The sequence below is a fragment of the Malaclemys terrapin genome, chromosome 25 (assembly GCF_027887155.1).
Source record: "Malaclemys terrapin pileata isolate rMalTer1 chromosome 25, rMalTer1.hap1, whole genome shotgun sequence".
Taxonomy (NCBI): domain Eukaryota; kingdom Metazoa; phylum Chordata; order Testudines; family Emydidae; genus Malaclemys; species Malaclemys terrapin.
The window spans coordinates 3,912,277-3,937,158 of NC_071529.1; the positions used below are offsets into that span (position 1 = coordinate 3,912,277).

Genomic DNA, 24,882 nt, shown 5'->3' on the forward strand with positions numbered 1-24,882 from the left:
AGCAGCCTCTGCCTGGACACTGTCCAATTCCCCACCTACTTGGCAGGGGTCTCTGGGGAGCTTGGAAAATGCAGGGCTATGCAATGGGAGCAGCAGGTAGCCACCCAGCCTGTGCCAGTCTTTGAAGAGAATTCAGTTTAACTGGAGCACTTCACATCTTTGGCAGCTTCCCAGGAGTCCAACAGCCACACTTAATTTGCACATAAATGTAGATCCCTTAACGTACCATCCTTCTATAGCTCCCTCTATCGGAGGGGTACAACCTGGCTGCGAGTATAGCCGGCCCATCCAGCTGGAGGAAGGTCGTCACCCCCATTTTACTGGTGGGGGACAGAGGCTTAGAGCGGCACAGTGACTTATGCTCTAGGAATTATTCTGGGGCAGTTCTCTGGTCTGTGTGACACAAGGGGTCAGACAAGATGGCCACAGGGGTCCCTGCTGGCCTTGGAGTCTTGGAATTATTCAAAGTCAGACAGCAAGTCAGTGACAGGCCGGAGAGTGGGACTCACGACTGCTGTCTGCCAGTCCTGTACCTTCACCATAAAGACAATCTTTCTTCAGGTGTGATATCAGCATTTTCGGTGACCAAGAACACACATTCCTTGTGCCTGTTTCAGTGTTTGATCATTTTTCTGTCTCTTGTAGTTCAGAGGGGTGGCCACAGGCCATGTTTTAGAACCCCAAAGCTGTCTTTGAGTCTGGGTGACACTTTGAAAGACCCTGATTCAACAGAATGTGTAAGCCACCAGCTGTCCAGTAAGATCAGTTTACAGTGTGGTACCCATCCACGCTGGTGCTCAGTTTCAGGCACTAGGGGATTTTTTGAGAAAGAAGGGGATGAAAGGAGGAAAACTTCCGCTGTCTTAGTTACAGATATGATTCTACAGTATTGTGCTAGATACGAGGATGTGTACCGGGAACCAGGGTTCAACTTGTGGCTACATGACAGTGTGGCTTCTTCCTTAGCGAAATGGCTTCAGTGTGGCTTTCCCACAGTAAGTCTCTCTCACCCAACAGCACTTAAATTCTAATCAAGCATTTACTCCTATCTTCTGCAAAGGGAGGGAGAGACTGTTGTCATCTTCAAATACTTGGGAGATACAGTAGTCAGATACTCCCAGGAGGGGCGCCGGTTTGAGAACCTATGCAGAAGTTTTAATACATTTCTTTGCACCAAATGGCAAATATTGTTTTTCAGAAGAATTTTTTATAAGCCAGGGATAAAAGCCTTGCTGGCTGGCATGATTATCCAATACTAGGAAAATAAACACCACCAGAGGCAAAGAAATCCTCCACTTTCTCCCCTTACATTCCAACACTGCTAGGCTTTGCACTGCATTAGAAACAAGGGGCAACCATCTCTTCAGTCCACATTAGCTGTAATAACTTTTAACAGAAAACTTTTCTCCAGACAAGGTGACCTTTCTATAGGCCAGTGTCCCTGTTACTCTCTCCAACTTTTGTTTCAAGAGCTTTTCGCTGTCCCATTTCCCCCCAAGGATTCTGTCTCTGTGCATGTTTGTTTCGAGACTGGCTTTGAGAATTCACATGAAAAATGGGGATGTCTTCTAAAACTGGGCCCAAGAACAAGCAATGACTATTAGAGACTCATAAAATCCTGGAGGGGAAAATCTTTAATCAAAGGATTTCTAGAGGGGAATTAAAATGTAGCATTAGTGTTCATCAGAAAACCAGCAATAATGCACAGTACAAGGTATTTTTAATGGCTGGTTATACAGTCAGGATTTCACTGTGAAACCTATTTTATGTGACCCTACAAACAAACAACAAAAATGGTCATGTAGGTAGGCCTTTAACTAGAAAGATTTTTGTTGTAGGTGTAAATTGGGTGCTGATGAGGGGTGTTGGATTCACAGCCCTGGAGGATGAAGCCTTCTGTCCTCAGAATGTGCACAGAACCTGTACTGCTATGGATTTAGCTGGAGGAAGCATCCAGAATGTGCTGGGCACAGTCCCCATCTCAAAGAGCATGCACAGAATCCCTAGCGTGGCAAGGTTCCCTCCACTGTCCTGCCCATGTGGCTCAGCTATGATCTACAGGCAAGTTATTTCCTCGTGGTTGTCCCAGAGTTGCTTGAACTCCCCCTGTTGGGCACTCAGACTGCTGTGAGGGACCCATTGCTGAATCCCACATGCTCTCAGCTGGCTGGGGCAGGCAGGTCTAGGCTCTGTCCCTGGCTTTGGGACTCTAGGCGCACACTCCAGGTGCTGACTTCATGTCTGACACCCCTCTTGGCAGTGGGAACTCCTCCTTTGATCCAGTTGCCTTGCCCCTGAAACGAGTGCTGTCTCCCCCTAGCCTCCCAGTAGCTCTTGCACGTTCCGTAGAATCCCCCGGAAGGTGCAGCCTTCTGGCTTACAGTTTGCCTCTTCGAGGGCACACAACGCTGGAAACCAACCGACCCAGAGACAAACTTTGCACAGGATTCTAAATCACTTAAGAGAGAAGGCACAAGAGAGCACAGGTAATTTAGCAAATGACACCATGAAGGCAACACCCCTCATTCTAGCTCACCCTTCCCTGGGGGGTCCTTGGAGGACCATCAGAGTTCAGGCAGGCAGGGTTCCCCCTACCTCAGACTCCTGCAGGAGCTGTTCTCTGCTTGGGCTGGTGAAAGTGGCCAGAGACCCAGAGAAGGTGGCTCCTGCCCTTTGATAACCTTCCAGTCTCCTCTGCCAGGTCACCCCCTGATCAGCCTCGTCAGGTGATCACAGATCCCTACTAGATGACTTCATTGCCAGGCAACCTCTCCTCTCACAAACCAGTTCTCCTAGCTAGGATCTAGTCTGTGTAAGGCAGTGGTTCTCAACCTGTTTACCATTGTGGATCACCTATACAGCTCTCTGTGTGTTGTGTGGCCACAGCCTCTCTCTCTCTCTCTCTCTCTGTATATATGCTACCTGTACATCTAAAAAAAAAAGGTTTAGTATTAGTTATCTGACAGTAATACGATTCAAATTGATATGGTACCTTTCATTTCAACACTGGCAAACATCTATCAAGAGCATTTTAAATTAGCAAAATAAGTCAAAACCTTAACGGCTACAATTTATTTGGTCTGTTATATTAGTGGGAGATCTGGCAACTTCCTTTGTTCGAAGCAGTAATTGCGTCACAGTCAGGTTGAAGATGGGTGACAACACACCGCAGCTGGGCTTGAAGGGTTGCATCAGTCAAGCGTGCAGGCTATTGGGACTTAACCCGGCCCATGGCTGAGAATGTACATTCACAAATGGGAGCCGATCTAAACACAGGCTGTGTTTTGACAGTCAAAAGATGCAAATTTTGTCCAGCACACATTTCCGCACAGTTGCATGCTGTGCTGCTTAAGTTGCTCCCTGTCCCTACAAATCTGACAGCTCCTCTTCCAGTTCCTGCCTGGGAAGATTCAATGTTGTGGCAAGATCTTTACGTTTTAAAATAGGGAAGGTGAAAGGATCCCATGGAAAAGCACTAGCAGACTCTACTTTCACAAAATTGCCAAAACGTGATAAACTTTTCTTGCAGCTGCTGTATCAAAGCAACAACTATTTTCTTTTGTCACTTTCCAGAGCACTTTCATATGCTATGTTTAACACCGGGAAATGTGTGAGGTCTCCTTTAATTTGAATGATGTACATTTCAAGTTCGATCTTAAAACTGGCAACAGGGCACATTAACTCATTAATTACTTTTCCTTCACTCTGTAATTGTACATTCAGCTTGTTAGACACTCAGTGAGACCGGCAAGGAATACCAAGTCTCTTTTCCTGCTCTCATATTTTAATTTGGGAGATTTACCTTCCTCTCTGATTTCAGAAGAAACCACACCATTTCTGGAAGTAATGCAACAAATCTCTGAAGAACCTCGATTTAGCCATCTTACTTAGGGTTTAACAGTATCTCGCCATATGAAGACTCAATTTCTTGAAGCAAAGAAAGAAAGTGGCGGTGTAGTAAATGTCTGGCATGAATGAAGTTTATTATTTTAACAACTGTGTACATTATTCCCTTCATGCAGCCATCTCCTGAGTTATTGCCCAGAGTCTGTTGATGCACAATAGAGTGAAATGCCAACAAATTGGCCTGATTCTTTGTCATTTCGGTAACTAGTCCCTGATGTTAACCAGTCATACTTGGAGCTCCATCTGTTGTAACAGAAACAATGGAATTTAGTGGAACATTAATTTAACTGCAGGCTTGACAAACAGCAGTGTACATATCCTCCCCACAAGTACGATCGTGTAGTGACTGGAGCAAAACCAAGTCTCTGATAATTTTATAGTTGACTGTATCAATCATCGAATCCAAATGCAAAGTTGTTCCCTATGTCTGTTGATTCATAAACTGCTAAATTTAAACTGCAGCAAAGGCAATCTTTGATTTAAATTGGATAGCCAGAATTTCTGAAAGATCTGAGAACTGCCAACATACTGTGTCGTTGCTTAACTGCAGATTTTTTATCCTTATGACTTCATTTTTGTTTTTCAAATAATTAAAGAGACAGACCACAGATTGATTAAAGAGGGAATATACAGTCAATAAAAATATTAAGTGATTAAAATCATTAGAGATATTAATAATACTTTTTTAATTACTAAAGGCTATGTCAGCAAACACACTAGGTCACGTGACCATCCACTCTTCATACTCCTAACCAGAAGTGTCTCCCCCCTCAGTTCTGGCTGTCACCCCCATCTCATGTACTCTGGTAGTGCACGTGGAGACATGCTGGAGGTCTGTAAGGAGATGCTGTTAGAAACACACTTTATTATATGGGAAAGTGGTCTCGATGATCCAGGTAGATGAAAGTCCTTTTACAGATGCAATGTGCCTTAATGGTGCAAGATTAAACCCTATCCACCAATTTAACTGTAGTACAAGGAACTCACTCAGGCATAGGTGCCGACTCCGTGGGTGCTCCGGGGCTGGAGCACTCAGGGAAAAATAATAGTGGGTGCTCACCACCCTCGCGCAGCCCCGCCGATCAGCTCCTCCCCATCCCCCTCAATGCCTCCCACCTGCCGGCAGGTCCCGATCAGCTTCTCCTCCCAGTGCTGCCCTCCCGCCAGTGTTCAGCTGTTTAGCGGCATGCAGGAGGCACTTGGGGGGCAGGGATAGGAGCGGGGGTGGGGCCCACTTGGGGGAGGGGGCAGAACGGAGTGGGAAGAGGTGGGGTGGGGATGGGAAGGGGTGGGGGCTTGGGGCAAGGGGTGGAGTGGGGGCGAGGCCTGGGGTGGGGTGGGGGTTGAGCACCCCCCGGGAAATCACAAAATCGGCACTCAGGTTCCTTTTCTGACTGAGTGGTCAGGAGCCTGGTTCAGGCAAGCAAGTCCTTGGGGATTGCTGGAGCGGGATTAACTGCCCTCTCCCTTCTGGAACTAGGTTGACAGTCTTTAAAGCTTGGAACCCAGGGGTTCAGATGCAAGCGAGTTGAGTCAATAGAACCCAAATCCCAGATCCAATATGCAGTGGTGGATTAGCCCCGGCCAATTGGGGGGCCCAGAAAAATGGGCGCCCCCTCGCCCTGACCCACTCCACTCACCCGGTGCTCCTGCTGGGGAGGTGGGCAAGCCCCTACGCCCTGATCCTGCTCTCTGGCAGGAGCACCAGGCGGGCAGAGCTGGGCAAGCCCCCGTGCCCTGACCCTGCTCCCCAGCAGGTGTGCCAGGTGGGCAGGAGCACGGGGGGGAGAGTGGGGGGCAACTACAGGCGGAAGGGTGGGGTGGGGCCCCCACTTGCTCTGGCCCAGGACCCCACAAAACTGTAATCCGCCTCTGCCAATATGGACAGCTGCATGGCACATAGGCGCCAACTTTTCCTGGTGTCGGTGGGTGCTCGCCCCTGGCCCCGCCCTGACTCCACTCCTGCCCCGCCTCCTCCCACCCCTGCCCCGCCCCCATTCCAACCCCTTCCCCAAAGTCCCCGCCCCAACTCTGCCCCCTCCCTGCCCCTATTGGACTCCTACCCCAAATCCCCGCTCCGGCCCCGCCTCTTCCCAGAGCGTGCCACATTCCCCCTCCTCCTCCTCCCTCCCAGCACTTGCTGCCGTGAAACAGCTGTTTTGCAGTGGCAAGCACTGGGAGCTAGGGGGAGAGGCGGAGGCGGGGACGTGGCGCGCTCAGGGGAAGAGGCAGAGGCGGAGGTGAGCTGGGGCAGGGCGGGGAGCTGCTAGTGGGTGCAGAGCACCCACCAATTTTTCCCCGTGGGTGCTCCAGCCCCGAAGCACCTGCGGAGTCGGCGCCTATGGCATGGCAAGCAGGCTACAGGTGGCGGGAAGAAAGAGGGGCTGTCTCCTCCTGAGGCTTTTCTGCAGCTATACAGGGAAACCTTCTCTCTCGTTTGCTTCCTGCTGGTCTCTGCCATGTGGAGGGAACCTGGGCTAGCCACAGCTTCTCTCCCGGGACTCTGGGGCTCTGCATGGTGGGGTCAGAAACTGCTTCCATTCTGCCTGACTGTCTTCAGTCCTCTAATTGGCTGCTGGTGACAGCTGTGGTCTCTCCAAATCCCCCTGGTTGCCAGGATGACTGGGCGGGAGTCACATCCCCATCCTCTTCCCTTCAGCTGCCAGGGGAAATCAACAGTGCAGGACTCTCTCAACCCCATGTGGCCTAAAAGAGGTGTCTTTTCTCTAGTGGCACAGCCCCTTTGCTAAGGGGGGTGGGGGACTACCCTAGGAACCAGGCTGAATCATCAAACCAGGAGACCAGGGAGCCCTGAGAGAGCAATCCAAAGCAATTAAACAGACAACTTCCTGTTTCTCCTTCTGGCTTAAGTAAGGAGAGGAGGCCAACCAGAAGCGCTGGGTTCCACCTTTCACAGCCAGGGTGGAACTGAGCTTCAAGGATTCCCAGATGGAGCTGCTGCCACTAAGCCATCAATTAAAGGGTTGGAGTGAGGTAATGCCTCCACTCAGGAGCCCTATGGACCTGGTTTCAATACTTCTGGGTGATGACCTATATTTAATGATATTGTTGAGCATAACAAATCTAATTTACATTGCAATAGAACCTAGATGCTTCAACATAGATACCATGGAGACCTGATGAATATAGGTGCTGGAACTAGGGGGTCTGCCGCACCCCTTGGCATGAAGTGGTTTCCATTATATATAGCGTTTGCAGTTTGTTTCAATGGCTCTCAGCACCCCCATTATACAAATTGTTCCAGGTCCCCGCTGATGAAATCACATATTGCCTTCATGTTCCGGTTCGATCCCACTGACTGGGGTCTGTCCGTGTTACAAGACTTGTAACACTGACAGAGCCTGGTTGTTGGCGGGCAGGATCGAACTGGAGACCTCTGGAGCTTAGTGCGTGAGCCTCTATTGCACGAGCTAAAAGCCGACTGGCTGTTAGCTAAGGCTGTAGAGCATTCTCATTTTCTCTCTCTCCTTAAGTGGTCTCGGTGCCACTAGATGGGACAGACACCACACCCAGGAGGTGTGTGGGTTACACATACACTAATGATGCAGTGTGGTGACAGTGAGATAGTGTGGTGACATCACTACTGATAAATCTACACTGCAGTTGGAGGTGTAATTGCCAGTTTGGGTAAATGTAAATGCACTAGCCTTGGTTACATTAGTGTGCTCAACATAGCAGTGTAGCCACAGACGCAGGAGTGGCAGGAAGGAGTAGCTGCCCAAGACTGAGACCCTAGGTCTGTAGTTGGGTGGCAAGTCCGTGCTGTGTAGTTACACGGCTATTTTAGTAGCTGGCTCAATCAAAGCTAGTGCATGTATGTCTATCTGGCTGGAAATTACGCCTCCAGCTCCCAGGTGTTGGGGCAAAAAAAGGAGAATGGGGTGATACGGTGGTGTACTGCCCTGATGCAGCAATGACAACCCCAGCTGCTCAAAAATGGTGGGTGCCCCCCCAAATTCCTGAGGCTGCTTCTAAAATCATCTCAAATGCCAAGTCCTGGTTTTGTTTTCTCTGCCTCCTTCCGCCCGAGCCCGGACGGGCACGCGGGAGCCTGGGATTGCCGAGCATCTCCCCAAGTCCCAACTCGCCACGGACCTGCCCAAACTGACACCCACTCTGCAAGGACGCCTTTGCTTGGTGACGTCACGTCGCTGGAATGATGCCATGCACTGTGACGTCACGTCGCTGGAATGACGCCATGCACTGTGACGTCACCGCGCGAAGCCTGGGGCGCGCAGCGCTGCCCTCTGCCGGGCGCTCGGCGGCGCGCCGCTCCGAACGCAGTGCAGCAGGGCTGCAGTGCGCGTGCGCATGCGCATGCGCGGCCGCCTTACGCGCTGGCGTTTGGCTGCCGGGCGGTGTCTGTAGGGAGCAGCGGCGAGATGGCGGGGCGGGTGAGTGCGCGTGAGGGGCGTCCCCTTCCCCCGGTTCCGGGTCCCCTTCCCCCGGTTCCCCCGCCCGCCGTGTCCCGCTTCTCCTCCAGTCATTCTCCCTTTCCCCCGGGCTCCCCGGGTCGCGTCTCCCCTCTCCTCCCCCTTCCCCCCACTCACCCCTTCCTCCCCGGGCCGGGTCCCCCAGGTCCCCTCTCCTCCCCCTTCCCCCCACTCACCCCTTCCTCCCCGGGCCGGGTCCCCCAGGTCCCCTCTCCTCCCCCTTCCCCCCACTCACCCCTTCCTCCCCGGGCCGGGTCCCCCAGGTCCCCTCTCCTCCCCCTTCCCCCCACTCACCCCTTCCTCCCCGGGCCGGGTCCCCCAGGTCCCCTCTCCTCCCCCTTCCCCCCACTCACCCCTTCCTCCCCGGGCCGGGTCCCCCAGGTCCCCTCTCCTCCCCCTTCCCCCCACTCACCCCTTCCTCCCCGGGCCGGGTCCCCCAGGTCCCCTCTCCTCCCCCTTCCCCCCACTCACCCCTTCCTCCCCGGGCCGGGTCCCCCAGGTCCCCTCTCCTCCCCCTTCCCCCCACTCACCCCTTCCTCCCACTTTCCCCCATGTCATGTCCCACTTTCCCTCCAGTAACCCCCCTTCCCCCCAGTCACCCCCTTTTCCCCGGGACCCCCCTCCTCTCCTTCTCCCCCCACACTGGGTCCCCCTTTCTCTCCAGTCACCCCCTTTCCCCCGGGCTGAGTCCTCCAGGTCCCCCCTCTTCCCCCATGTCATGTCCCCTGGGCCCCGCCTCCTCCCCCTTCCCCCCACTCACCCCTTCCTCCCCAGGCCGAGTCCCTCAGGTCGCCCCTCCTCCATGTCATGTCCCACTTTCCCTCCAGTCACCCCCTTTTCCCCGGGACTCCCCCTCCTCTCCTTCTCCCCCCACACTGGGTCCCACTTTCCCTCCAGTCACCCCCTTTTCCCCGGGACTCCCCCTCCTCTCCTTCTCCCCCCACACTGGGTCCCCCTTTCTCTCCAGTCACCCCCTTTCCCCCCGGGCTGAGTCCTCCAGGTCCCCCCTCTTCCCCCATGTCATGTCCCCCGGGCCCCGCCTCCTCCCCCTTCCCCCCACTCACCCCTTCCTCCCCAGGCTGAGTCCCCCAGGTCCCCCCTCCTCCCCCTTTCCCCATGTCATGTCCCACTTTCCCTCCAGTCACCCCCTTTTCCTCCAGGATCCCCCCTCCTCTCCTCCTTCCCCCCATGTCATGTCCCACTTTCCCTCCAGTCACCCCCTTTTCCCCGGGCTGTGTCCCCCAGGTCATGGCCCACACACAGGAGGGGAATGTGGGACTGACAGGTGCTCCTGTCCCTGTTCTCCCCTAGTCCCCCAACACTCATCCCTCATGTCCCCCTTCTCAGAATCCCACCTTTCCCCTTCCCATCACCTGATCCCCCAGCCCTTGTTCCCACTTGATTTTCCAATGCGAATCCCCTTCCCCTCCCAGCGAGCACTTGCTTTTATAGTTTATTTTCTGTTCAGAAAATAATTTCAGTATGAATATTCTGTTGTCCTTAGATTACATTTCCCCATAATAAAAATCCCCCTTGATAGAGGCAGACTGCAACAATATGGTTGCTTTTAATTAAAGATTCTTGTCCTAGGTTGGGATTTGAACTCGGGTTTGATCATCCCTTAGAAATTAGATTGACCTACTTTTGTCAAGGTTGTGAAAAATTAAACATGTTGAGCCCTCTGGTTAGGTTTACCTAGCCCCTGCTGTAGAAGTGGGTAGGTCAGTAGAAGAATCTTTCTGTTGATTTAGCTACCACCTCTCAGAGAGATGGATTAGTTGCATTGGTGGAAGAAACCTCTTCTGTTGATGTAGGAAGCCTCTACACTATGACATTACGTACAGCAGCAGCACTGCAGTGATACAGCTATGCCACTGTAGTGTAAATGTAGTTTTACAAGGCCTGGGTTAGAGCTGGGATTAGAATTTTATGGCTGATATTCCCAGGTTTTATAATAAAGAGGTAACTTTCTAAATAGCCCCTCGGTCTGCACATGCTCAGTTTAATTCTTTAGCTCATTCAATGCAAGAGGCTTCTGACAAGCTAAACTAGAGTAACAAAACCTTTTTCAAAGTAAATTTTAGTTTGCTTTTTCTTCAGAGGGCTGTGCACTTTGTGAGGATAACCTTCAAATGCTGGGGACCCTGGTGCAATAGATCTTGGTACAGTAATGTCATGGGAAAGTATTGTGCAGTACCCTTTAGTTTACTGAATAAGATTGTATTTGTAACAGGAAAATAAATCTGATGATTATTCAGGACTGGGTGTGCTGGTATTGTGGATAGTTCCTGGTGCTTTGATAAAGCTAAGAACGGAGAGCAGACATCTCATATGTTGCATACTGAGGGCTTGTCTACACTACCGCTTAAGTTGATGTAAGTTACGTCACTCAGGGGTGTGAAAAAACTTACATTGACTTAATGTGGTGTCTACACCATGCTGTGTCGGCGAGAGAGCGTCCGCCGCTCATGGAGATAGATTAATTACGTCGAGGTTGAGGATGATCTTTCACAGGTTTTATTTTGTATGGGTCCTTTGGTGACTGAGGAGTCCGATCCTTGAGCCACAGACTTGTTGGCAGACGTTGCAGGTGGTGTTGGAAGTCAGGGTTGGGCCACGATTGCTGCATGACAGTTATCTGACCTCTCTTTTCTGGTGTTTTTCTGTGAGCAGGGCAATGAGATTTTCCTCAAAAGTGAACGTTCCTTCTCTGAGACGTCTTCGCCAGTTCTCCGTATCCTGGGCAACTGTTTCCCAGTGTGTGGTGTTGATGCCACATCTCTTGATGTTTATTTTGAAGGTGTCTTTAAAGCCTTTCTTTTGGCTTCCCCATTTTCTTTCTCGGGCGAGTTGGGCGTACAGTAATTGTTTTGGTAAGTGTATATTAGACATACGCCCACAGTGCCCACTCCACCTCAGCTGGTGCTGGATAATCAGGGTCTCAACACTGATGTTGGTCCCTGTGAGGACACTGACAGTGTGGTGATCCTCCCATTTTATGTTGTGGATCGTCTGAAGAAAGTGCTGGTGCTAGTGTTCCAGGTTTTTCAGGTGTTTTCTATAGGTCACCCGGGTCTCACAGCCAGAGAGGAGAGTTGGCATTACCACTGTTTTATAAACCAAAAGTTTAGTGTGTGTTCTGTTGTGATTATTAAACATCTGGTGAGACAGACTGCCAAAGGCAAGCCTGGCACAGCGGATTCTGTGCTGAATCTCAATGTCTATGTTTGCCCTCTGTGAAAGATGGCTGCCAAGATAGGCAAAGTATCCTACATTTTTCCAGTTCTTCTCTGTCAATAGAAATCTTCCTTGCTGGCTATGATGATTGACCAGGACTGGCTGGAGGAGAACTTTTTTTTTTTTTTTTTTTGCTGATATTCAGAGGAAGCCCTAGGCTATTAAGCAAAGCAGTTAAACAAATGAACAATGAAGCATCAGGCCCTTCCATATTTATTTGATATAGCGATGGAAGGGCAAGATGCACAGGAAATGTTGTGGATTCTTTGCTAGGTTAGAATCCTGCTGAAGGCTCCTTGCTTGCTTAGTCACCTAATTTCAGGACACCTCTAGAACCTCTGAAGTGGTGGGGTCCTATATATAATTGGAAGAATCAGTCTGCTGCAATGTGCTGTTGTGCTTTTGGGGCGGGGGAAAGCACCTTTGTAGGTATTGCCTCCTATGCAGGTTTTAAATGTAATGGCTAGTTCTATAAAATCTCTATCCTTTTGAGCTTGTTTTAAAAAGCAGCAGTAAAGAAATGCATTTACAATAAAGTCAACAAATAGTGTCCTATCCTGCTTAAAGAGTTATATGACGCAACAGATTTTGCTGAAATCCATGCAGGACAACTGTTCTATTAATAAACTGCTTTGGTCAGGAGAATGAAGACTGTTCTGACCATTAAATGAAAGATATCACTTGGATCGAAAAAAGAAAAATCTTGATGCTCTACCCTGCGTCCAGGAAGGAGTACATCATAGTTGTCCAGGACAGCGAGGTCTGGTATAGGCTTTGTGCACTCAGAGTTCATCCCTAAAGTAACATTAACATCTGAGAGTGGACAGAACTGCTTGTAGAAAAATGAGTTGGCTTGTTTTTCTGCTGTTTTAATACTATGATGTAGTGATGATGGGTTAGGTGTTAAACTCATAATTCGTTAACTGTTCGGGATCTGCAGGCCAGGGCTCAAAAATCTATTCACCAGCAAAACAAACTTTGGGATCTGAACCTACCCCTTTTTGAAACAGTTGTCAGTCTCCTCTTTTAGCTGTTTGGTTTGGCTAGTTAAACCAGTGATGATGTAAATTATGGGTAAGATGTGGATGGTAGAGTCTTTCAGCTTTGGGAATGATGATATTCCTGGTTCTGGTCAATATTTTCAGTCTTGTTCCATGCACTATTTATTGGGATGATAAGTCTCTTGTGGAAGCAGGAAGGACTTTGTATACAATATGTGTACTAGTAGCTTTACAGTTCTCTGGGATGAATAAATATTCCAGATTGTTACAAAGTGCACCCTTGAATATAGGGTAAAGTCTTAGTATGGCCATGCAATGACTTGCTCCTGTTTAAAGCTTTTCCTCTTGATGTGATGTTTCATATGAATCGCCTTTAAAGCAGCAATTTGTTACTTTGTAACTAAATTATCACAAATGGATAATCTTGGCTAGTGGGAGAAATGAGAAGTAATATTGTTTCAAAAGATGGATAAATTAAATGGTGATTCTTTGAGCTTTGCTGCTTTCGTTGGTGGGGAAGACTAACAATAAGGGAGGAGTGTCGGGTTATTTGATTCAATATTAAAAAATGGTGTTAGGAAATCTTGCTTTCTGAATGGTATCATGGCATAGTACTATGGGTAGAAACTATTTTTTGTTGATCAAACTACAGTACTCATAGTATTGTAAAGACCTGGCTAGTATGTATGCAGCACTGCCCTGCTGGGTAGAATCAAACCTGTTCAAGTGGGTCATAGGCCCTATAATGCTAACAGCTGATGGAGATTATCTATTAGTTCAAGTGGTAGTGGTCTGTGCTTTTGTGTCAGAGGGACCTTAGTTCTGTTAGTGCCTTGAAATTCTTAATGGCTCTAATGTGCAGCTGTAGTGATAACCTTGCAGTTACTAGATAGCCATAGACTTGTTACAAGATAATTATCCTTCATTAAGAACTACTTTTTTTTGGTTTTATGCATTGTGTTTTAATCATTTATGTAGAATCATGGCAAGGATTGCTTTGTAAATAAATCTATTGATTGACTATTATGTGGGCTTTTATGGCAAGTTTACATTTATTTTTAAAAGTTTTAATTAAATTTGAGCCAGAAATGTTTGAATCACAAATTCTAAAACTTTTTAGAGAGGACATTTCAGATAGCTTTGCAAAATGATCATGAAAATCTTGGAGCCAAGCCCCCAAAATCTACTTGTGCACCCTTACTGCAATGAGAGGCAGAGGGGTAAATTATTATTTGAATTATGATTGGGGGTCCTTTAGGCACTATTGAGATGTGGACCCTGTTGTGCTTAGCACGGGGCATATGCATGTTAAGTGACAGTCCCTGCCCTAGAGTTCACAATTCAAATAAGTAAGACAGGGAAATTGTGGGAGGGGAAAGAGAAGCACATCTCCGTGTTATAATGGTCATTAGAAAAATCACTTATCCTAGTGGCATAGTGATCACCAGTCCAGACCGAGCTGGAATGGAGCATGTCAGCTACTGCAAATACATACAGAACAAGTTTTAACTACAGCATATGTAGTATGTAAAGAGAGGCCTATTAGGGTATGGCTGCACAGCATTGTGGAGTAAGTGGGAGGGAGTCTCCCAGCCCATGTTGACACTCAAATTAGTGGGGCTTGCACTAGCACTCTAAAAATAGCTGTGTAGACAACGCTTAGAAGTTGCAGCTCAGGCTGGAGCTTGGGCTCTGAAGCCCATTCCCCTCCCTAGGCTTCAGATCCCGAGCTGCAGCCTGAATTGCAACTTCAAAGCGCTGTCTATACAGCTATTTTTAGAGCACTAACATGAGCCCCGCTAGTCCAGGTCTGTTGACCTGGTCTGGGAGGCTGGCTCCGGCTGGGTAGATATATCCCTAAGGTCAGTTATCAATAATAATGTTATGTGGAAGAAACCCATCAACAAGTCTGATCCAAGTCACTTCTCATAGACCTCAGTACTGATGTCCGATGGTAACAACTTTCAGTCTGTACTATCTTGGTGCAGATTTGAAATAGTGATGGCCTGCTAAACCCTGGGTTGTGAGTTCAACCCTTGAGGGGGCCATTTAGGGATCTGGGGGAAGAAATAAAACAAAAAAACTGTACTTGGTCCTGCTAGACTGGACTCAATGACCTTTCAAGGTCCCTTCCGGATCTATGAGATAAGGATATCTCCATATAAGTATTCTGGATTTTTTTCTTCAACAGCAAATATATAATATTTTAACAAAACAAGCATATGTCCCTCGTGTCTCACATTTATCTCCAGACTTCTTCTCCTTGTCCAGATCTATTCTGCCCCCAACAATCTTCTATTCATTGAACTTTTTGAAACTTTGCACTTTTAGAGAGAGGTAAGGGATTGACTCTGTGTATACAAATTTGCAGAGGGACAATAGAGTTGAGGTCTGTTGTTTCTTATCTTTACGTATTATTTGTTTATTTTAAAACAGTTTTGCTGTTAGCAAGCATGTTACCTCTGGGGAGACAAATCCACAGTTTGAGAACTGGAAAACTAAGCATCTCTGATGGTATCTTCTAGACTGAGCACTGAGTCCCATTGGGTAGATAGAAAGATTAACCTAAATAATCTATACAGAAGCCTGTGGAACCTCATAAGATTGGGACCCTAATCCATGAACTATTGGAACTCATGTACAAAACTTTTCTTAAACATGACATGAATATATTGTCTCATACTATAGAATTAGAATTTATAATCCCTATTCCATGATGAGATATCTTTGAGCTATAATGAATCTTAATTAAAACTATCTTTAGATAGGTTTTTTCCTCAAAAAGCATTTTATCAAAAAAATCCGATTTAAATGAAAAAAATGTGATTAAAAAAAATCATTGATTTTTATCCACCCTGATCAGGCTTCATGTAAGGTGTGTTGTGACTGCAACATCACATGGTCACAACACACTGATTCTTCCTAGTTCCTTTCTTGTTCACCAACAGGATGGAAAAACAGTCAGTTTCAACTCCCTGCTGGGTCACAAGCATCAAGCAAGGAGAGCAGAGTATCCTTAGATCACAATCGCAACAAAAGCCCAGCTCTTTGTGCTTAAGACTGCTTCAGACCTACTTAAGGAGACTCAATAGCTTGCCATCAGGAATAGAAATGAAAATAAAAAGGTAGTGAGGAAATAGGGGAATCTAGTTTTTTGGTTTCAAGGTACATTTTCAGAGTCATGGTAAAGGAGACAGGAATAGGACTAAAATACACAGGAAGGGGAAGTTTTACTTTTGAAAGATCATAAAAAATTTTCTGGTAAATTCCAAGTACAGTGGTTTAATATTCATCTAGTACAGGGAGCCTAGCATCAGGTTTTAGCATCCAGTTCTCAGTGTAAGGAACAAAATCTCTCCCAGCTTTAGATGCAATTGCGTAACCTGCTGTCAGGATTAGCAAGTTAAGCTTTCCTCTGTCAAATGAGGAGCGGCTTTGTCTATAAATACAAAAGTAATGCTGATTCTTATATTCAGTAGAGAATTGGCAATTAGTAACGTATTTCTACTATGAATAACAAACTTATCCCCCCTTAGGACTCCAAAAATGGAAAACACCATAATCAAGACTTCATTTAATACCCTCAAGTTCTCAATCTCTCTAGAAATTTGACTTCAGATTTGTGGATGGTAACAACTAGGGCTGTCAAGTGATGAAAAAAATTAATTGCGTGATTAATCACACTGTTAAACAATAATAGAATACCATTTATTTAAATATTTTTGGATATTTTCTACATTTTCAAATGAAATATATGGCAGAATGTGGGTAAAACAGACCAGGCGACATATGATTCTCCTCCAAGGAGTTCAGTCACAAATTTAATTAACACGTTATTTTTTTTTAACGAGCGTCATCAGCATGGAAGCATGTCCTCTGGAATGGTGGCCAAAGCCTGAAGAGGTATGCAAATGTCTGGCATGTAAATACCTTGCAGTGCTGGCTACAAAAGTGCCATGCAATTGCCTGTTCTCACTTTCTGGTGACATTGTAAATAAGAAGAGGGCAGCATTATCTCCTGTAAATGTAAAACTTGCTTGCCTTAGCAATTGGCTGAACAAGAAGTAGGGCTGAATGGACTTGTAGGCTCTGAAGTTTTATATTGTTTTGTTTTTGAGTGCAGTTATGTAACCAAAAAAATCTACACTTGTAAATTGCACTTTCGCAACAGAGATTGCACTACAGTACTTGTATGAGGTGAATTGAAAAATACTATTTCTTTTATCATTTTTACAGTGCAAATATTTATGAATATATACTTTGATTTCAATTACAACACAATACAATATATATGAAAAAGTAGAAAAACATCCAAAATATTTAATAAATTTCAATTGGTATTCTATTGTTTAACAGTGCAATTAAAACTGATTAATTTTTTTGTTAATCACATGAGTTAACTGAGATTAATTGACAGACCTAGTAACAATTTGTTTTGAGTTTCCTTTATAACTTGGAGTTCGTATTGTATTAAAATCCCAAGCAATATCCTAGAAAGCTTATTCCAAGCTAAGTTCATGCTACTTCACAAGCACTGATGATTTTATTTTAATCACAAGCACCTAACCTTTGTTCTGGACCCTTATCCTAGCTTTCAGAGGGGGATAATAGAAGCACCAATTTATATATAGGCTATATCTGAAAATGGCTGGAAGGCGATGCTTAGCTATCTGGACCCTCTAGTATCACAGGTTCAAATCCCGGTAGGGTTGACTCAGAATTTCATCGTTCTGTGGAGGAGAAATTGGGATCCCTACAGTTTCTGTTAGGATCATTCAAGCACGACATGAAGGGATTATTATTTTTTATTATGAAGTCTTGTCTGTTCTGTATGGCCCCGAAGTAATTCTTGTAAGATTACCATGCTGTCCTTATTTAAAATAATAAAAAAATCCCTTTCCAACTGCTGGGCAGTATGATGTGCATAGCTTAGTTGCTGCCCTCTGTCCTAATGGTGGCTAAATCTAAATGGTGCTGTATTTAGATGCAGTGTCACCATTTTGGATTCTCCAGAATGAAAAATGCTGCATAAATGTTACGTATTCTCAACATCAATGAGCCTTCTGCCCCCTGTGTTGCTCTTATAGTTGCTCTTGTGTCTCCGGTAATGGTTTGTTAATGTTCGGATTTGAACAGATCCGAACATTAGGGGGTAAGGTAAGGGGGAACAAAGCAATTATCTTGCAGCGTGAGAAACATCAGTGTTACCTGTAGTCATATTTATCTCATGGCAAATTGGAGGGAGAATACAGAATTAGCATTACATTAATGTAGTTCTTAACATAAGGGCTTTGGTCACTGCAGAAGTGGGGAAGGGAAGGCTTGCCGCTGAATGAACCTCAGTAACATCTCTTTGGAGACGCTCATGTGGTTCACTCTTGTAGGCTACACTAGGTGGAAAAAATGCAGAAGGAACATGTTAGGATTTAATTCCTCATAAAAGCAGACGGTATTTTTGCCTAAATGTAATTCTGTAAAAAATGGCATCGTGGGGTTCCATGTCTATATTCTCTCAATGACTGTATCAAATGTGTTCACAAGAAAGAACAGATGCATGTTCCATCTTTCCTGCTCTCTCCTTCCTAGTAGGTACTTCATTGATTCCAAGGCCAGAAGGGACTACTGTGAGCATCTAGTCTGACCTCTATAACACAGGCCATAGAACTTCTCCAAAATAATTCCTAGAGTGTATCTTTTAGTAAAACATCCAATCTTCATTTAAAAATTGTTGCTGATAGAGAATCCACCACGAGCCTTGGTAGGTTGTCCCAATGGTTAATTACTCTCACTGTTAAAAATTTAGGCCTTATTTCCAGTCTGAATTTGTCTAGCTTCAACTTCCAGCCATCAGGTTTTGTTATACTTTTCTCTTCTAGCTTCAAGAGCCCATTATTTAATATTTGTTCCCCATGTAGGTACTCTCAAACTGTAATCAAGTCACCCTTAACCTTCTCTTTGTTAAGTTAAATAGATTGAACTCCTTGATTCTGTCTCAATAAGGCATGTTTTCTAATCCTTTAACCATTCTCTTAGCTTTTGTCTGAACTCTCTCCAATTTACAAACATCCTTGTTTGTATGTGGACACCCTAACTGTATACAATATTCTAGTAGTGGTTGCACCAGGGCCAAATAGAGAAGTAAAATAACTTCTCTACCATTCCTTGAGATTCCTCTGTATATTCATCCAAGGATCACATCATCCCTTTTGGCCGCAGATTCTGTCTGGGAGCTCACGTTCAGCTGATTATCCACAATGACACCCAAATCTTTTTCAGAGTCCCTGCTTCCCAGGATATTCCCCAATCCTGTAAGTATGGCATACATTTTTTTCCCCTAGATATATACATTCACAGTTAGCCTTATTAAAATGCATACTGTCAAGTATCAGGGGGTAGCCGTGTTACTGACCGCTATACGTACCTACATGCCTTCAGCTTCCATCCAAGACACATCACACGATCCATTGTCTACAGCCAAGGCCTAAGATACAACCGAATTTGCTCCAACCCCTCAGACAGAGACAAACACCTACAAGATCTTTTTATTAAGCATTCGTAAAACTACAGTACCCACCTGGGGAAGTGAGGAAACAGATTGACAGAGCAAGACGGGTATCCAGAAATCACCTACTACAGGACAGGCCCAGCAAGGACAATAACAGAACACCACTGGCCATCACATACAGCCCCCAGCTAAAACCTCTCCAGTGCATCATCCACGATCTACAACCTATCCTGGAAAATGATCCCTCACTCTCACAGACCTTGGGAGGCAGGCCAGTCCTCGCTTACAGACAACCCCCCAACCTGAAGCAAATACTCACCAGCAACTACACACCACAGAAACACCAACCCAGGAACCAATCCCTGTAGCAAACCTCCTTGCCTACTCTGTCCCCATATCTACTCTGGCGACACCATCAGAGGACCCAACCACATCAGCCACACCATCAAGGGCTCATTCACCTGCACATCCACTAATGTTATATATGCCATCATGTGCCAGCAATGCCCCTCTGCCATGTACATTGGCCAAACCGGACAGTCCCTCCGCAAAAGAATAAATGGACACAAATCAGACATCAGGAATGGTAACATACATAAGCCAGTAAGTGAACACTTCAATCTCCCTGGTCATTCTATTACAGATTTAAAAGTCACTATCATTGAACAAAAAAACGTCAAAAACTGCTTCTGTAATGAGCCAGCCACTCCCAGTCCCTATTCAAGCCCAGATTAATGGTGTTAAATTTGCAAATGAATTTTAGTTCTGCTGTTTCTCTTTGAAGTCTGTTTTTCCTCTCCTGGAATTGACACCTCCTCATCTATTATTGGGAGTGGACTACATCCACCCTGATTGAATTGGCCCTGTCAGCACTGGTTCTCCACTTGCAAAGTAACTCCCTGCTCTCCATGTGTCAGTATATAATGCCTGCATCTGTAACTTTCACTCTATGCATCTGAAGAAGTGAGGTTTTTACCCATGAAAGCTTATGCCCAAATAAATCTGTTAGTCTTTGGGTACGTCTTCACTTACCGGAGGGTCCGGCGGCAGGCAATCGATGTTCTGGGATTGATCCCGGAAGTGCTTGCCGTCGACGCCGGTATTCCAGCTCAGCGAGAGGAGTACGCGGCATCGACGGGGGAGCCTCCCTGCCGCATCTGGACCCGCGGTAAGTTCGGACTAAGGTACTTCGAATTCAGCTATGTTATTAACGTAGCTGAATTTGCGTACCTTAGTCCGAAGTGGGGGCTTAGTGGGGACCAGGCCTTTAAGGTGCTACCAGACTCCTTGTTGTTTTTGTAAAATGCATACTGTTTGCTTGCACCCAGCTTATCAAGCAATCCAGATCACTCTGTATCAGTGAGCTTTCCTCCTCATTATATACCACTTCCCCAATTTTTGTGCAAACTTTCAGTGATGATTTTGTTTTCTTCCGGGTCATCAATAAAAATGTTAAATCATTTAGGGCCAAGAACTAATCCCTGCAGGTCCCCACTAGAAATACACCCATTTAATGATAATTTCATGTTTACAGTTAAATTTTGAAACCTATCAATTGGCCAGCTTTTAATCCATTTTATGTGTGCCTTGTTAATTTTATATATTTCTAGTATTTTAATTAAAATGTCATATGGTACCAAGTCAATTGCCTTACAGAAGCCCACGTATATTATATCAACCCTGTTACCCTTTTCAACCAAATTTATAATCTCTCTCTCAAAAAAAGAAAAAAATTAACTTAGTTTTACAAGATTTCTTTTCCATAAACCCATGTTGATTTGTATTGATTATAAAACCCTCCTTTAATTCTTTAACAGTCAAGTCCTGAATTAGCAGCTCCATTATTTTGTCTCCACATTATGTCCACCGTGAGCCCAATTCTCATATCATTACTGTTATTCTGGAATAAATCCACTAAAGTCAGTGGAGTCAGAGATATGATGAGTGGCCATATGCTCCTGCTTGAAAGCATCTATAAAGTGTGTGTGTGTAACAAAAATAAATGGAAAGAAGGGGAAGTTCGGCTTCTAGTGATTGCAGATGTCATTCCACGGTAGATATGTGTGCGCCTTGTGCACACTTGTCAGAGAACTTTTTCCCTCAGCAGTACCAGTCGGGGCAGCTTGAGTGCCCTCTGCCATCGTGTGCTACGAGGACAGAGCTGGTAACAGATAGAGCCACCCCGTTTGTGCTACCAGCTAGCTAATATTACGCCACCTCCTAGAGTGTTGGCTCATTTGACTAGAGCGCAAGCAGCTTTCCTGACGCAAGTACCTATTTGAGACAATTGCCAAAGTGGCAACCTGGTCATCATTTCACAGTTTTGCTGCTCATTATCCCATTTCCTGTCAGTCCAGAAATGATGCCATTTTTGGATGGGTTTCAGAATAGCAGCCGTGTTAGTCTGTATCCGCAAAAAGAACAGGAGTACTTGTGGCACCTTAGAGACTAACACATTTATTTGAGCATAAGCTTTCGTGGGCTACAGCCCACTTGATCGGATGCATAGAATGGAACATATAGTGAGGAGATATATAGACACATACAGAGAACATGAAAAGGTGGGAGTTGTCCTACCAACTTTAAGAGGCTAATTAATTAAGAGAAAAAAACTTCTGTAGTGATAATCAAGATAGCTCATTACAGACAGCTTGACAAGAGGTGTGAGAATACTTAACATGGGGAAATAGATTCAGTGTGTGTAATGGCTCAGCCATTCCCAGTCTCTATTTAAGCCTAAATTGATGGTGTCTAGTTTGCATCTTAATTCAAGTTCAGCAGTTTCTCGCTGGAGTCTGTTTTTGAAGCTTTTCTGTTGCAAAATTGCCACCTGGTTGTTCTACAGTTGCTGTTCAGGTAGATTCGGAGCCCGCCTCCATGTTAATCTGCTTGTGAGTCACCTTCTGTGGAATGGGCATGTGCAATCACTGGAAGAAGAAAAATCAATTTTTCTTTTCAGTAACTGTTATTGCTTGAGATGTGTTACACATGTCCATTCCACAACATCCCTCCTTCCCCCTCTTTATTGCAGTCTATCTAGTGAGAAGGAGCTGATTGGGGGTTGGGAGCAGCTCCATCCTCTGCCATCCCACACCACTGCATGCAGATATAAGAGGGCACTGGAGCTGCCCCGACTGGTAATGCTGAGAGAAAAAGTTCTTTGATAACTGTGCACAAGGCACATACATACCTACAATGGAATGGACTCGTGCAACATACCTCGAAGAAAGGTCTGAAAGGTAGGTAATTGTTTTTTGGTAACAATGAATATAAATTAGAAAATAGGAAGAGTAGAAAATTGATAAGGGAAGCCAAAGGGCACAAAAAGAACTCTGTGGCAATAAAAGATCATTAAAAGAGATTTTCTTTAAATCCTAGGTGGGTTATATTACCTCTGTTTGGCTCTGGTGTGACCACTGCTGGAATACCGTGTCCAGTTCTGGTGTCCACAATTCAAAAGGTTGTTGATAATTTGGAGAGGGTTCAGAGAAGAGCCATGAGAATGATTAAAGGATTGGAAAACATGCCTGGTAGTGAAAGACTCAAGGACCTTAATTTAGCTTTTCAAAGAGAAGATAAGGGGTAAGTTGGATCATAGACTATAGGTATTTACATAGGGAACAGAAATACAATAGAGGACTCTTCACTCTAGCAGACAGAGCTATAACATGATCCAGTGGCTGGAAGTTGAAGCTAAACAAATTCAGACTAGAAATCAGGAGCGTATTTTTTTTATAGTGAGGTAATTAGTCGTTGGAATAGTTTATCAAGGGTTGTGGTGAATTCTCCATCACTGGCAAATTTTAAATCAAGATTGGATGTTTTTCTAAAAGATCTTCTCTAGTTCAAACAGGAATTAATTCAGGGAAGTCCTATAGCTCGTGTTACACGGGAGGTCAGACTGGATGATCATTATGATCCTTTCTGGTGTTAAACATCCTTTTTGGAATAAAGTCTGCAAAATCCTGTCCTCAGAGTGTACACAAGGCTGATTTTGCTCTGGGCTCTTCTGCTGATGTTAGTTTGCAATGAGAATTGCCTCATCAGGATGCAGTTTGACTCATAGGTCATCTTTTATGCTAAATGTACTGTCTGTCAGTTCGTGGTAGATCAATGCACTGTGGAAATCTTGCATTTTGTGTTTATAACAGACGTTTCAGGATGAAATTATTTTTCATAGGCACATCTTTAATTTTGTGGGTTCTGAGTATCAGGGCCGGCTCTAGGTTTTTTGCCGCCCCAAGCAAAAAAAATTTTGGCCGCACCCCCCCCCCCCCTTTTTTTTTTGGCTTCTACACGTTTTACACATGTAGGCAGTACCGGAAAGTCGTTTTCGCTTTTGTCCCAGCATTTTAGCCCTATAACCACTGGCACCGACGCAAAATTGGCACGAATGGTGCCGATAGGGTGGCACAGTGTACACAAGTAATCGTTAACACATTTACACACATTCCCATTATGAGTGACCGTGTCACGCGACGTGACACACTATTTTTCACATCACGCTCCTATCGCACTACTGTACTTGGCCGTAGGTAAGGCGCTACTCATTGGGGCGAGAGAGCTCCCCACTAGCTGGGACACACACTGGACCCAGCCCTGCCTGGCATTTTCCCAGCGCTGAGGCCGCCCAGCTGGGAGTCTGAGGGGCATGCAATGGAGAGAGCTCCGGGAAAGGGGTTCGGCCAAGGAAGAGGCGCTGGGCTGGCTGGCTGGATGCTGCCCCTCTGCCCAGTCGCTCGCCCCCTGCACGGCGGAGGCAGGAGGACACCCCAGGCACCGGAGCGTTGTGCGGGGCTGGAAAGGGACACGGCAGTCTCTGGGGCTCCAGCAGGCAGAAGTGCCCCGGGGACTGTCCCGCCCGGCTCAGCTCTTACTTTGTTACAGATCTGGCCCGAGGTCTTGTCTCCCACCGCTCCCACCATCGGGGGTTGGGGCTGCTGCTGGATCCCGGCCCCGGTCATCCTCGTCTCGGCCCTGGCGTGAGTTCGGCTCAGCCCAGGCTGCCGCTCCCCTCCTCTCCCCGGGCAGGAGGTGGCGCAGGAGGGAGGCGAGGAGAAGCCCGCAGCTGGCGCTGGAGGAGCGGCCCGCCCAGCCGCCATGTTCCGCCGCCACCCCCTGCGCTCCGTGGCTGGGGTAGGGCTGTCCTATCGGCTCCTGCCCGCGGGAGAGCAGCGGGGACACACGCTCCCCACTGAGTCGGCTCCCCCTGCCCTGCTGCACAGTCCCGGCGGCACCCGGTCAGAGGAACGGGCGGTCAGGATCCCACCCAGGATGCTGCCTCAGGTCGGAGCTGGGGCCCCAGCATTATGCTGCCCCTGGTAATTTGCCACCCCAAGCACCTGCTTGTTTTGCTGGTGCTGAGAACCGCCCCTGCTGAGTATGAATAAATAGTTGGACTTAAACTCTTGTGCAAGTGATTCATCAGCCCATTTATTTTTTTACTACTTCCTGCCATGAATCTACAGCTCTTCCCGCCTACATCCCATGAATTATATTAGTTCTAGTAGAATGTGGTGTTCCGTTTTTTCAGTGCAGATCTCCAAAGATGTTAGTGTTCATAAGGCAAGTTAATATTTAATCTATGTATTGTGGTAGTGCCTGAAGTCCTCAGTCTTAGGCCCAAGCAGTCCACCTGCATGCTGTCAATATTTATGAGACACAGCAGATGGATGCAACAGACTGGGAGCACAAGGTAACAGTGAGATGATTAAGATTAGTGTAACAAGCAGAGGTCATAGCATGCCAGCTGCTTAGTGTTATCTAGGCATCATGGCAT

The 24,882-nt window shown here is 46.3% G+C and overlaps 1 protein-coding gene across 3 annotated transcripts in view; it reads left to right on the forward strand.

Annotated features, from left to right (window-relative positions):
* The first annotated feature begins 8,258 nt into the window (after positions 1-8,258).
* The window catches only part of NSF (N-ethylmaleimide sensitive factor, vesicle fusing ATPase), a 165,357-nt gene continuing 148,733 nt past the window's right edge, over positions 8,259-24,882 (forward strand). For 2 of the 3 annotated variants that reach the window (XM_054014424.1, XM_054014425.1), the window contains exon 1: positions 8,259-8,321. In XM_054014424.1, coding sequence (XP_053870399.1) covers positions 8,310-8,321 — 12 coding nt within the window. In that variant the 5' untranslated portion in view covers positions 8,259-8,309. Of the gene's footprint in view, positions 8,322-22,238; positions 22,343-24,882 lie in introns of those variants that run through there. The other variant, XM_054014426.1, reaches the window with a different exon arrangement.